Source organism: Orcinus orca, chromosome 3 (assembly GCF_937001465.1).
Source record: "Orcinus orca chromosome 3, mOrcOrc1.1, whole genome shotgun sequence".
In the NCBI taxonomy this organism is placed as follows: Eukaryota; Metazoa; Chordata; class Mammalia; order Artiodactyla; family Delphinidae; genus Orcinus; species Orcinus orca.
The window spans coordinates 75,051,557-75,067,011 of NC_064561.1; the positions used below are offsets into that span (position 1 = coordinate 75,051,557).

At 36.5% G+C, this 15,455-nt stretch overlaps 1 protein-coding gene across 5 annotated transcripts in view; it reads left to right on the forward strand.

Annotated features, from left to right (window-relative positions):
- AFF4 (ALF transcription elongation factor 4) overlaps positions 1-15,455 on the forward strand; it is a 93,232-nt gene that overhangs the window by 35,115 nt on the left and 42,662 nt on the right. For all 5 annotated transcript variants that reach the window (XM_004279913.3, XM_033405904.2, XM_033405901.2 and 2 more), the window contains 2 exons: positions 85-129; positions 4,232-4,318. In XM_004279913.3, the coding sequence (XP_004279961.1) occupies positions 85-129; positions 4,232-4,318 (132 nt within the window). The remainder of the gene's footprint in view (positions 1-84; positions 130-4,231; positions 4,319-15,455) is intronic.

A 15,455-nucleotide genomic window follows, 5' to 3' on the forward strand; every position in this document is an offset into this window, starting at 1 on the left:
ATGTTAAAGCTGTGCAACAAATGATGAAAATCTAATAAGAAATGACTCCATATCTAACGTGTGTTTCTTTTCCTCTTTCTTTAGGCATCTGCTTCTGGTGATGTGAGCTGTGTGGATGAAATTCTTAAAGTAAGTTTTTTAAAAAATAGTTTTAGTCTCTTTAATTATGATGCTTTGCTACCTCTTACCCTCCTTCCCTTTGTATTTCACAAAGTGTCTGAAACTGCAGCAGATTGCTTACATGTATAACCTGATTATGGCCGTCAAAAATAATTGACTCTGTTCTACTTATATTCATACTTAAGTTCTAAATCACTTGGTTTGTTTACTATTTGCCCTCAAAAAGCTGGGGTTTTTTGGTTTGTTTTTTTGTTTTGTAAGTGAAAACAAACCTCTAGTCTTAACAGCTTGCTTTGAAAAGAGGAAGAAACCAAATATAAACTGTACCTTCACAGGTTTATTGGTTAATAATTTGAAGTACTAAAAATCTCAGTAGTTATCAGTCAAACCATTGTGTTGAAAATAGCTTGCTTTGTAGTTCATCTGTATATACTGGTCAAATCCTACGATGAAAGATCTTCTCTGAATACTACACATTTTGAGTGTTTAATGGAATATGTTTAAACTTGACACATGACCAAAGAGTGCATTCTTCTGTTGGGAAAAGAAAACGTTGTCCTTTGGAAGAAGAGAAAGTCCAGTGAACTGAGTGACAGTGACTGCTTTTGGCTCAATAGACAAAAAGCATCAGTCACATATTAATTGTATTTTTTGTGTACACTCTTGAATTTTTGTGTCTGTACTTGTATTTCACTATGGATACTTTTGAAAGACTACTTGTAATGGCTGCTTCCACTTCATTTTCTCCTTCCTTCCTTTAGCTTGCTAAAATCTCTTTTACTTCTACCATTCTGCTGAACTTGTTTCTCCAAGGTCATTATCTTCCATGTCATCAGAGGCTTCATTTGAGTTCTTTCTGCTGTTTTGAAGAATTTTTATTTTTTTCTTCAGAAAACATCATTCTTTCTTCCTTGACTGTTGTCGTGCTTCTCTGTTCTTATTTTCCGCACACCTTTCTTGTCTCACATTCTCTGCCCTTTGGGAACACTTGTGTCTTCTCTTATCTCTTAAATATGAGTGCATTGTCTAGCCTCTCCTCTTTTCTTTCTCCTCTTTGATGTGATTTTCCTCCATCCTTTGGGATTTATCTGTTAGACAGCTATTCAGTCTTTCCTGCTTTGGCCTCCTTTGGGTTTTGGTTTGTGTCTCTTAATTGCTTCTTAGCTGGGTCTCCATTTGGATTTCTCCCTGCTTCTTCAGACTCAACATGTCTAAAGCCATATTTATCAGAGTTAACTTCTGTTAGTAGTATCTCCATTCTCCCTTGCTTATAAGTGTAGAATCCTAGTTATTTTCCACTTCTTTCTCTCATGTTCTATTTAATCACAAAAACTTCATGTAGACTTTGAAAATTCCTTGAAAATATTCATTCCTTCATTTCCATTTCTGCCACTTTGAGCTTCAGTAATTGTAATATACAGTCCTCACTCTGCCTGTCTCCAGAGTTTCCCTGCTCATCTGTCTTCTGTATTGCTGCCAGATTCTTTGCTTTAATCCTTTGTCTTCATAAAATGATATCCTTCTTAGAAGTTTTCAGTGGCTCTCTAAGGACCCTAGAAAGAATAGTGTGCAAATTTAACATTTTAAATGTTAGGCTGTCCACAGGCCAGTTTCACCCTCTCGCACTATTGATTGACCACTTTGCCAAACTGGTTTCCCTAAGCCGTACACTTTCTTGCTCTTTCATCTTTGTAAAGTAAACTTTCATGGAATGTGTTTCTCCTTCCTCTTCAGTTATACATAGATTCTGTTTTTTCTTAGAATCCCACGGAAATCCTTATTCCCCCTGTATCAGGCCATCAGACTACAGTGATAACTCATATTGCATTCATTTTTCAGTTGCCATGTACATAAAAAGTTTAAGGGAGCATATATCTTTACTCCTAAATCCTCAAAAATGCATGGCACTTTAATACCTGGAAGAAATCTTAGATTTTCTTATATTTAATTATATCTTTGATGTTACTGACCATTTATTCTACATTTTATGTATATGCAGGACTTGGCACGTGACCTTGGGTATAATAGGTGCTCAGTCATTTGATGGTAGGGAGTTAAATAGATTTTCTATTGAGAGTATTTTGGTATTTGAGGTGTAAAACGCCAACATTGAAAACCTGGGGCATATGAGTTTCTGTTTCTTTTCCCTTCCCTATGTACAGCGTGCAAGGAAGTTCAGGTCTACATTCCCTTCGCGTTTTCTTTTTTTCTCTTCTTTATTTTTTGCCTATGTTGGGTCTTTGTTGCCGTACGCAGGCTTTCTCTAGTTGTGGCGAGCAGGGGCTACTCTTCATTGTGGTGCGCGGGCTTCTCATTGTGGTGGCTTCTCTTGTTGCGGAGCACAGGCTCTAGGTGCTCAGGCTTCAGTAGTTGCAGCACACAGGCCCTAGAGTGCATGGGCTCTAGAACGCAGGCTCAGTAGTTGTGGCGCACGAGCTTAGTTGTTCCATGGCATGTGGGATCTTCCCAGACCAGGGATCAAACCCGTGTCCCCTGCATTGGCAGGCGGATTCTTAACCACTGTGCCACCAGGGAAGTCCCCCTTTGTGTTTTCTTGATATTTGTAGTCATATTGTTTCTGGGAACCCCATCACGAACTTAAAGGAAAAAAAGTTTTTCTAATCTAAAAGTAATACATGTTTATTGTAAAAAATGATGTATTAATTCAAAGCTTACTAATTGAGTACCTACTGTGTGTCAAGCACTAGGGACATAGTGGTGATAATAGTGATAGTGTTGCATCCTTTGAGCTGACATTCTCGAGCAGGATGTAGGAAATAATCAATTATATACAATTACTTCAGAAAGTGAAATGCTATTAAAAAATAAAGCCTTGTAAGAGGATAAAGAGCAAGTTTAGTGCAGGTGGCTGTTTCAGAAGATTCAAGTGGTAGAAGCTGCATCAAGTGCCCTTGTCTCTTCCTCCTTCAGTCATTCTGTTGTCCAGAGGTAGCCACTGTTAACTGTCTTCCAGAGATTTTTTCATCGATAAGCATTTACGAGGATATACACTATGATGTGTATTTGCCACTTAATAGTAACTGTGGATATCATTTTATTTCAGTAGGTAGCTTTCTCATTTTTCTGTCTGCTTGGTGTTCCATTGTATGAATGTCTGGTAATCTAATCCTTTGTTGTTGGATATTTAGGTTGTTTTCATTTTTTAAAAGTGTGAACCCCTTGAATATGTATCTTTACATAACTGTGTGGGTATAGCTATAGGGTAAATTCCTAGAAGTTATATCACCTTTAATTTATTGTATTTTCTCAGACTACTTGATGGCTTACTTTGAACTAAATGCCAGAGATAAAACACTCCCTCCTTATTCTGATACCTCTCTCTTTCCTGCTTCTCTAACATATACATTGTGATTATATCCAAACCTCTACTTGGACATACTTGGCATATGATTAGACAGAAGGCATTGAATAAAATCAGACCTATGGCCTTTCTTGTCTGTTTTCCTCCTTGTGTGCTTTTGATAGCTCTCTTCTTATTTCCTCCACCTGACCAAAATATCCTTTCAGTGAATGGGCTCTGTAGCCAGACTACCTAGGATCAAATTTTGCGTCCATTACTTACTAAGTGTGTGACCTGGAGTAAATAACTTAATCTCTGTGCTTCAGTTTTGTCCTACATAGAGTCAGGATAATAACGGTATCTACTTCATAATGTCATTATGATGACCAGTTGAGTTACAAACATGTAAAATAACAGTATCTGGCCCATTAAAAGTACGCAGTAAATGCTGGCTGCTTTTCTTACTGTTAATCCCTTCCTCCCACTCCCACAGCAAGCTCTTCCTCAGTAGCATTTTACTAGCCTTGTGTTTGATTACAGGCTGATTTCTATAACTGTTCACAGGTCTTACCATCTTAACTCTAAGCTCCTTGAAGCTAGAGAGTGTAAACTGTTTATCTTCCTATTACCTACCCCATAACATACATAGTGCCTTGCACACACTGTGCTTAATTAATATTGATTGATTAAATATGTATACTTTTGGAGGAGCAATCACGAAACCAGCATTTATAATACAAATACGGTTTTTAGCTGTGTAATTTTTATCCTTGACCTGCTTGAAAACAAACTGTAATAATTACATTTCAGGAGATGACGCATTCATGGCCTCCCCCTCTAACGGCTATTCATACACCATGCAAAACCGAACCTTCCAAATTTCCTTTTCCAACTAAGGTAAGTAAATGAAGTGTGTCTATATACTGTAAGAAAACTCTAAATGGCTTGACTAAAATCATGTGAATTCAGAATTATCTTGCCATTCTCATTCTAGTGGGAGATAGATAATAAATAAGTGAATAAATAGGTAAGTTTGGATAGTGATATTACTATGAAGAAAATAAAACTAGAACATAGAATCGAGATTAACTTGGATTGAGAGATACTTGGAAAATCTTTGAAGGCAACATGGGAAAGAGACTTAGAAGCTATCAATGTTTGTTGCAAACTATTATGATATGCTAGGCCACAGATGATAAGGACTTCCCAAACTGTTTGTATGAGGAACTCCTTTCCAGAAGACACAACAACCGTACTTACGTCATATGGTAAAGGTTCCTCAGACAACAGTTCCAAGCTCATCTAAAATCAGCAGATTTGGTTTTTTTACATTAATTTATACTTATACAAATAATGCAAAGATATATTCTCCTTGTGAAAGTTTGGGCAGGACCCCTAATAATAGTCTTCCCTATATTCTGTCTCCTACATCTCACCAGAGCTACTTCATACATACGTTTACAAGTCTTTTCATATACATTTACATACACATGTAATGTAATTGTTACATACTTGTATTTTCTCATTTGTTTAATTTCTGTACAGATACAGTCTACTGTATTTTTCATCAGTCAGCAATAGGTCTTAGAGATTTTTTCATGTTATTTTATGTGTGTGTATATATATATATATATAGAGAGAGAGAGAGAGAGAGAGAGATTATATATAGATAATATATTACATATAGAGGTATTTCAGTTCTTTTAACTGCATCCATTTTATAAGTATATCTTACTTTATTTAGCCATTTCCTGTTGGTATTTAACTTGTTGCCAAGTTAAATTGTAAACATTGCTATAGTGGATAACTTTGTTCATGCCTTCTTGTGTGCATATGAGTTTCTTTTGTGTAAAGAGCAAGAAGTATAGTTGTTGGATATTGAGGGTATATAGTTAATATATTCTCTCAAATCCCCTCCATAGTGATTGTACTAGTCAGTACTCCCACTTGTATTCTCTGTTATTCCTTACATGCACAGCACTATTTGTTATTTTAAGTACCAGTCTTTTGAGTGGGAAATGGCATTCCATTTCCTAGATTGCTAGTGAGCTTCATCATCTTTAGTCCATTTAACTTCTATGTGGATGAATTGGCCTATTTCCTCTGCCTTTTGGGCTACGTCTTTCACTGAATAAGTTTCAGCAGAATTTCTTGTTTTGTTTTGTGTTGTTTGAATTCTGGATTCAAATAATTTGTTCCATATACTGCAAATGTTTCTCCCAGTTAGAGCCCTTTTAAGTTTTATGGTCTAGAAGATTTTAATTTTGATGAATAAATTTATCTTTTTCTTCTATAAAGCTTTTGCTTTTTAATGTCTTGTTAAAGAAAGCTTTTCCTTCTCCAGGATCATAAACATATCTTCTTATTTTTCCTTTAATGTGATTGCAGTTTTGTTTTCTTTGTTTATATTTAGCCCAGTTTATTTTTGTAAGTGATGTGGGGTATATCACTCACATCTGCCTATATGTGTGCCATACCACTCTTTTACTTTCTTAAGTCAACTTTGTTTACACATAAAAAATGCACATATATTTAATGTACAGCCTCAGTTTTGATAGACATATGCACCTGTGTAACCACCACGTTAATCAAGAATTAGAACATTTCTGTCACCCCACAAAGTTCCCTCAAGTTCCTTTCCAGTCCCCCTCACCCCCACCACTGGCTGCACACAATGGCTGACCTGTTTTATGTTGCTATAGGTAAGTTTTGCTTTTTCTAGAATTTCATATAAATGTACTCCATACAGTGTATACTTTTTTGGCATATTTATTTGCGTTCTTTTGCTCAGTATATACTTTTGGAATTCTTCCATGTTCTTGAATATATCAGTAATTTTTTCCTTTTTATTCATAGTTCATTTTTATTTCTGTTGTATGAAAATACCAAAATTTATTTATCCATTCACCTGTTGATGAACATTTGGGTTGTTTCTAGATTTGGGCTCTTAAGAATTAAGTATTTATAAACATTCACTAACAGTCATTTCTGTGTTTATATTTTCTTTTCTTATGGGTAAATACTGAGTCATATGGAAAAAAGTAGAATTGCTGGGTCATGTGTTAAGTGTGTGTTAAATTGATTGTATCACACTCCTACCTTATCCCACTCCCATTTCCCAGCAGTGTATGATAGTTTCATTTGTTCTACATCCTTGCCTACATTTTCTATTGTCATTCTGTTTAGTTTTAGCCATTTTAGTGGGCATGTAGAGGTATCTCATATTGATTTTAATTTGTATTTCCCTTATGACTAATGATGTTGAACCTCTTTATGAGCTTATTGGCCATTCTTTTTGAAATATCAGTTCAAACTTTGGCCTTTGCCGTGTGTGTGTGTGTGTGTGTGTGTGTGTGTGTGTGTGTGTGTGTGTGGTGGTTGTGGTGATGCCAGAGTTGGGTGGGTGATGATTGTAGTTTTGTTTTGTTTTTTCTAATAATGTCTTTGGTTTGATATCAGGATAGTGCTGGCTTCTTAAAAGGAGCAAAGAAATGTTCCCTTCATCTCTATTTTCTGAAATAATTTGTGAAATATTAGTATTAATTCTTCCCTGTATGTTTAATATAATTAATCAGTGAAGCTGTCTGTACCCCTAGTAGTCTATATTGGAAGGTTTTAAATTACAAATTAAATTTCTTTATTAAATATAGAGCTATTCAGATTTTCGATTTCTTCTTATGTCAGTTTTGGTAATTTTGTTCGTTTCAGTCAAATTTATTGGCACAGTTATTTATAATCTATACTTACTATTTAATGTCTGTAAGATATATAGTGAAGTACTCTTTTCCCTGCTATTGGTGATTTGTAGTTTCTCTTTCTTTTTGTTTTCCTTGATTTGTCTAGCTAGACCTTTTTCAGTTTTGTTGGTCATTTCCAAGAACCATCTTTTAGTTTTTTTCAGTTTTCTGTTTCTTTGATTTTTGCTTTTACTGTGATTATCTTCTTCTTTCTACTTATTTTGAAGATTCTTTTTTTAAATTTTTTATTTATTTATTTATTTATAGCTGCATTGGGTCTTTGTTGCTGCACGTGGGCTTTCTCTAGTTGTAGTGAGCAGGGGCTACTCTTCGTTGCAGTGCGTGGGGCTTCTCATTGCAGTGGCTTCTCTTGTTGCGGAGCACAGGCTCTATGTACATGGGCTCCAGTAGTTGTGGCCCGCAGGCTCTGGAGCGCAGGCTCAGTAGTTGTGGCGCACGAGCTTAGTTACTCCGCAGCATGTGGGATCTTCCCGGATCAGGGATCAAACCCGTGTCCCCTGCATTGGCAGGCAGATTCTTAACCACTGCGCCACCAGGGAAGTCCCTTTCTACTTATTTTGGGTTTAATTTGCTTTTCTCCTGATTTCTTAAGTTGGAAGCTTAGATCATAGATTGTAAACATTTCTTGTTTTAAGTATATAAAACTATCAGTTTCCCTCTAAGCCCTGTTTTAAATGTACCTCACAAATGGTGATATATTGTGTTTTTATTATCATTCAGTGCAGAATATTTCCTAATTCCCTATGTGACTTCTTCTTTGTTTTATTTAGAAATATGTAGGGGTTTTTTTTGTTTTTTTTTTTTGGTACACGGGCCTCTCACTGTTGTGGCCTCTCCCGTTGCGGAGCACAGGCTCCGGACGCACAGGCTCAGCGGCTGTGGCTCACGGGCCCAGCCACTCCGCGGCATGTGGGATCTTCCCAGACCGGGGCACGAACCCGTGTCCCCTGCATCGGCAGGTGGACTCTCAACCACTGCACCCACAAGGGAAGCCCAGAAATATGTAGTTTTATTTTCAAGTATTTGAGGATTTTCCAGATATTATTCTGTTACTGATTTCTAATTTATTTATATTCTTGTCAGAGAATATATGCTGTAGAATTTCAGTCCTTTTAAATTTATTCAAATGTTTTAAGGCCTAGTAAATGATCTCTCTTGGTGACTCTTCCATGTGCACTAGACACAGTATGTTCTATATGTGTCAGTTAGATATGGTTGGTTGAGAGTAGTTAAGTCATCTATATTTTTACTGACTTTCTATCAACTTGTCCTCTCAGTTACTGAAAGGAGAGTGATGACATCTGCATCTGTATTCGTGGTTTTGTATGTTTCCTTTCAGTTTTGTCTATTTTGGGCTCATGTATTTTGGAGCTTTGTCCTTAGGTACATATATATTTAGGATTTCTGTGTCTTTCTGATGAATTGATCTTTTTTTTTCATTATAAGATTTCCCTCTATGTATCTGGTATTAATGCTTGTTCTGAAGTTTATTTTGTTTGATCATATAATAATTCTATTTTTAGTTTTCTGAGTAACCTCCACACTGTTTTTCATAGTGGCTATACCAACTTATAGTCCCACCAACAGTATAGGAGGGTTCCCTTTTCTCCCCACCCTCTCCAGCATTTGTTATTTGTAGACTTTTTAAAAATTAATTAATTAATTTTTTGGCTGTGTTGCATCTTCGTTGCTGTGTGCGGGCTTTCTCTGGTTGCGGTGAGAGGGGGCTACTCTGTTGCAGTGTGTGGGCTTCTCATTGCAGTGACTTCTCTTTGTTGCAGAGCACAGGCTCTGGGCACGTGGGCTGCAGTAGTTGTGGCATGTGGGCTCAGTAGATGTGGCTCACGGGCTCTAGAGCACAGGCTCCGTAGTTGTGGCGCGCGGACTTAGTTGCTCCACGTCATGTGGGATCTTCCCAAGACCAGGGCTCACCCCGTGTCCCCTGCATTGGCAGGCAGATTCTTAACCACTGTGCCACCAGGGAAGTCCCTATTTGTAGACTTTTTAATGACGGCCATTCTGACCAGGGTGTGGTGGTACCTCATTGTAGTTTTGATTTGCATTTCTCTAATAATTAGCAATGTTGAGCATCTTTTCATGTGCCTGTTGGCCATCATCTGTATGTCTTCTTTGGAGAAATGCCTATTTAGGTCTTCTGTCCATGTTTTGATTGGGTTGTTTGTTTTTTTGTTGTTGAGTTATATGAGTTGTTTGTATATTTTGGAAATTAAGCCCTTGTTGGTCGCATTCTTTGCAATATTTTCTCCCATTCTGTAGGTTGTCTTTTCATTTTGTTTATGGTTCCTTTTGCTGTGCTATTTAGTTTGACAATCAACTCTCCTTTGTCTGATATTCATATAAAAGCCACTCCAGCTTTTTAAGAATTTATGGTTAACATGGTTTAACATTTTCTATTCTTTTATTTTTAACCTTTTTGTGTCTTTATATTTAAAGTGAATTTTTTATAGGTGGCATATAATTGGGTCTTGATTTTTTATTTACTCTGCCCATGTAGTGTGTAATCTTGGCACATTCAAAAGATTTCCCTTGGGGCTTCCCTGGTGGCGCAGTGGTTGAGAGTCCGCCTGCCGATGCAGGGGACGCGGGTTTGTGCCTCGGTCCGGGAAGATCCCACATGCCGTGGAGTGGCTGGGCCCGTGAGCCATGGCCGCTGAGGCTGTGTGTCCGGAGCCTGTGCTCCGCAGTGGGAGAGGCCACAGCAGTGAGAGGCCCACGTACAGCAAAAAAAAAAAAAAAAAAGATTTCCCTTTAATGTAATCATTAGTGTTGTAGGCTTTAAATATTCCATTTGCTACTTGTTTTCTATTTGTCCCATCAGCTTTTTCTTTCTTTGTTCCCTTTCTTGAGATCCTTTTGGGTTAAATAATTATTTTTTAATATTCTGTCTCTTATATTATTTAATAGCTATACCTCTTTTTTAATTGTAAGTTAAAGCTTGAGTTTATCAGAAGACTTTGAATATAAGTTTGTAATTCTGGCTAATAGCTACTTTTCCTTTTTTTCCGTAACTATTTCATTGAGATGTAATATACATACCATACAGTTCATCCATTTAAAATGTACAATTCACTGGGTTTTAGTATATTTAGAGTTGTGTAACCATCACCGCAATTATTTTAGAACATTTTCATCACCCCAGAACGAAACCTTGTACCCTTTAGCAGTCACCCGCCTGTTTCCTCCAGCCCCACTCCCCACCCCCAGCCTCTAGGCAACCACTAATTTTACATTATATCTCTGTAGATTTGCCTATTCTGGACATTTCATATAAATACAGTCATGCAACATGTGGTCTTTTGTGACTGGATCTTCTTGTTTTTTGTTTTTTGGCTGCATTGGGTCTTCGTTCCTGCGCACAGGCTTTCTCTGGTTGCGGCGAGCGGGGGCTGCTCTTCATTGCGATGTGCAGGCTTCTCATTGCAGTGGCTTCTCTTGTTGCGGAGCATGGGCTCTACACACGTGGGTTCTGGTAGTTGTGGCATGCAGGCTCAGTAGTTGTGGCTCGCGGGCTCTAGAGCGCAGGGTCAGTAGTTGTGGCATACGGGCTTAGTTGCTCAGCAGCATGTGGGATCTTCCCAGACCAGGGATCGAACCCGTGTCCCCTACATTGGCAGGCAGATTCCAGGGATCGAACCTGTGTCCCCTGCATTAACCACTGCGCCACCAGGGAAGCCTGCTGTCATTTATTAAGTTGAGGAAGTTCCCTTCTATTTTTATTTACCTGAGGGTTCTTATCAGGAATGAATTTTGGATTTTTTGAATGTGTTCTTTGAATTTATTGATATAGTGAGAGGATTTTCCTTTTTTTTTGTCTGTGAAATGGTGACTACATTGGTTAATTTTAAATTTTTAAATCAACATTACATTTCCTGGTAAAAACTGCACTTAGTCATTATGTATTATCTGCTTTATGTAGCGTTGAATTTGATTTTCAAAAAAATTTTTTTTCAGAATTTTTGCACCTATGTTCCTGAGGGATACTGGTCTGTAATTTTCTTTTCTTGTTGTCTTTGTCTGGCTTTGGTATCAGAGTAATGCTGACCTCATGTAATGAGTTGGCACATTATTCTCTCTTCTCCATTTTCTGGAATAATTTGTATAGAATTAATATTATTTCTTCCTAAATGTTTGCTAGAATTAACCAGTGAAGCCCTATGAGTATTGAGTTTCCTTTGTAGGACAGTTTTGTAAAAATTGAATTTATAATCATGTTATCTATTTCTCCTTGCATCTGCTTTGGCAGTTGTGTCTTTCAAGGGATTTGTCCATTTTATCCACTCATTGTCAAATGTTGTCAAATTTATTGATGTGACGTTTTCAATAATTTTCTTTTATCATACTTTTAAAAATCTGTTGTGATGCCACTTCTCTTATTCCTGTTATTGGTAATGTGTTTCTTCTCTCTCTTTTTCATCTGTCTAGAGGTTTGTAAGTTTTATTGATCTTATTTTTAAAAAACTGCTTTTTTTCCCTCTCTCCATTGTTTTTCAATTTTGTTGCATTGATTTCTACACTGATCTTTATTACTTTTTTGTTCTGCTTTGTTTTGCTTTATTTTGCTCTTCTTTTAAAAAAATTCTTAAACTGGAAGCTAAGGTTGTTGATTAGAGATCTTTCTCACTTTCTAATATAGGATTTTAATGCTATAAACTACCTTCTAAGTAATGTTTTGTTTACATCCCAGAGATTTTGATATGTTTTCATTTTTGTTCAGTTCAACATAACTTTTTGTTGTTGCTGTGTTTGTTTTGTTGTGTTTTGTCCACATCATGCATGGCATGCAGGATCTTAGTTCCCTGGCCAGGGATCCAACTTGTGCCCCCTGCAGCGGAAGCACGGAGTCCTAACCACTGGACTGCCAGGGAATTCCGTCAACAGAAACGTCTGCTTTCTTTGATTTCTCCTTTGTTCTGTGGGTTATTCTGAAGTGTCATTTAGTTTCCAAATATTTGGAGATTTTTTCCATATATCTTCTGTTATTGATTTGTGGTTTAATTCCATTGTGGTCAGAGAACATACTTTGTGTGACTTGAATCCTTTTACATTTGTTAAGACTATTTTATGGCCCAGAATATTGTCTCTTCTGGTAAATGTTTCGTGTACCCTTGAAAAGAGTGTACCATTGTCAAGTGGAGTGTCCTGTAAATGTCAATTAGATCAAGTTAGTTATGGTGTTATTCAAGTTTTCTGTGTTTTTATTCTTTTTAATTCTCGTTCTGCCAATTATTAATTTATAGTTAATCTCCAGCTATTACTTTGAATTTGTCTCTTTGTCCTTACTTATTCATTCCTGCTTTTTTAAGTTCTGCTTTTAGGTGCTTAAACATTTGGGATTGTGATTAGCTCTAGATGAATTGGCCCCTTATCATTATGAAATGACCTCCCTTTAATCCTGATATTATTCTTTGCTATAAAATTTACTTTGCCTGATATTAATATAACCACTTAGCTTTCTTTTGATTAATGTTAGGTTGTATACCTTTTTCTATCCTTTACTTTTAACCTGTGTTCTTACATTTAAAATGCATTTCTTATAGGTAACGTAATTTTGTCTAGAGCTTTTTTTGTATTCAGTCTGACACTCTCCTTTTTTGGGGGGTATTTAGTCCATTTATATTTAATGTGATTATTGATATGGGTGGGTTTATCTCTGCCATCTTGCTTTTTGATATCTACCTGCCCCATCTGGTCTTTTTTGCCTTCTTTTTGGATTGAGTATTTCTTATTATTACATATCAGTTTTGGCTTATTAGCTGTCATTCTTGTGTTATTGAATGTTTACTTCAGGGTTTGTAGAATGTATCTTTAACTTACTGAAATCTGTCTCAAGTAATACTAAGCCATTCTTTTCTATCATATAAAAATTTCTCAACATTATGCTTGTGTTTTTCACTTCTCCGCATCTGTTGTTGCATACATTTACTTTCATGTAAGTTATAAACCCCACAAAATTGTTAATCATTTTTAAAGTCTGTTATTTTTTAAAGAGATTTAAATAATAGGAAAAAAAGGCTTTTGTATTTCCCCATATAGTTACCATTTCATTTGCTCTTTCTTCCTTTGTGTTAATCCAGATTCCTCTCTGGTATCATTTTCCTCCTACCTGGAGGACTTCTTTAACTTTTCTTTATAGTGCTTATTTGCTGGTGATAAATGCTTTTAGCTTTTGTATGTCTGAAATAAATTTTTATTTCACCTTTTCTTTTTTGTTTTTAAGATACTTTCACTAAATATAGATTTCTAGGTTGAAGATGTTGATCCATTGTCTTCTGGCTTGCATTGTTTCTGATAAGTAATTTATTGTTGTTCTTTCTTCATCTGTGTATAATGTGTCTTTTTTTTTTTTTCTGGCTGCTTTTAAGAGTATTCTGGTTGCAACTGATTTTAAGTTGTTCATTTATGATGTGTCTTGGTGTGATTCTCTTCATCTTTCTTGTGCTTGGGTTTGTTTGATTTTAGCTTCTTGGAACTTTGGGTTCATAGTTTTCATCATATTTGGAAAAATTTTTCTATTACTACCTCAAAATATGTTTCTGTACTCACTTCTTTCCTTTTTTCCTCTTTAGAGACTCCAATTACATGTATATTGGGCCTCTTGAAGTTGTTCAACAGTGTAGCAATGTGCTCTTCATTTTTCTCAATCTCTTATCTTTTGTTGTTTCATTTGAGTTCTTTCTATGGCTGTATCTTCAGGTTCAGTAAACTTTTGTTCTGCATTGTCTAGTTTGCTATTAATCCCATTTGACATATTTTTAATCTCAGATATTTTAGTTTTCATCTCTGTAAACCTGGTATGTTTATGTGTTTTATCAAACAGATACTGAGTTCTTACTATGTTTCAGATACTAAATTTGACAATGTATTTTTTTAAAATTTTATTTATTTACAGTATTTTTGGTCACGCCATAGGGCTAGTAGGATCTTATTTCCCATACCAGGGACTGAACCTGAGCCCTCTGCAGTGAGAGCGTGGAGTCCTAACCACTTGGACGACCAGGGAATTCCCGAGAATGTATTTTTTATTGCAATGCTTTTTCTTTTTTTCCAGCTTTAAAAAAATTTTTTTTTAATTTTATTGAAGTATAATTGATTTACAATGTTGTGTTAATTTCTGCTGTATAGCAGTGATTCAGTTACACAGACATATACATTCTTTTTCATATTCTTTTCCATTATGGTTTATCATGGGATATTGAATATAGTTCCCTGTGCTGTACAGTAGGACCTTGTTGTTTATCCATTCTGTATATAATAGTTTGCATCTGCTAATCCCAAACTCCCAATCCATCCCTCTCCCACCCCCTCCTCCTTGGCAACCACAAGGCTGTTCTTCATGTCTGTGAGTCTGTTTCTGTTTCGTAGGTAAGTTCATTTTTGTCATATTTTAGATTCCATATACAAGTGATATCATATGGTACTTGACAGTGTATTCTTTTTTAAAAAAATATTTATTTATTTGGCTACATTGGGTCTAAGCTGTGGCACGTGGGATCTTCGTAGCGGCATGTGGAATCTTTCATTGTGGTGTGTGGGCTCTTTGTTGTGTCATGCAGGCTTCTCTCTAGTTGTGGCTTACGGACTCTAGAGTGCAAGGGCTCAGTAGTTGTGGCACGCAGGCTTAGTTGCTCCGCAGCATGTGGGATCTTAGTTCCCCAACCTGGGATCGAACCTGCATCCCCTGCAGTGGAAGGCAGATTTTTAACCACTGGACCACCAGCACATCCCTGACAATGTATTCTTTATTGGTGACACTTTTAGTTAGAAAGGTGAGGGCAAAAGAACGATTGCAGTGGGCTCAAAAAGTATTGGAGGCAATGATTATATAAATGGAGATTTTCTTTTGAGGCATTGTCTGTAAAAGGGAGCAGAGAAATGTGGTGGTGCCAAAAGGGTATGGTGATATTATCAGGGGGGCATTTTTTATAAGATGAGGACATTTTATCATATTTATATGCTGATGAAAATGATTTTGTAAAAAAGGAAAAACAAGTGATATATGGGAAAGAGAGAAGGTAACCTTAGGAAATCTCCACAAGAGGGATTGACATTCATGCCCAAGTAGAGAAGATTGGCCTTAGAATAGAGCACAATTAGGTCATTCTTTTTCACAGGAGGGAAAGCAGAGTGAATGGGTGTAGTTAGAGATAGGTAGGTAGATTTTCCAGTGATAGTTTCAAGCAAACTAAAGCTTTTGACTGCCTTTACTCATATTCACTGTATGTTCTGAACAATCCCTGGCAGTGTTCTAGGTGCTG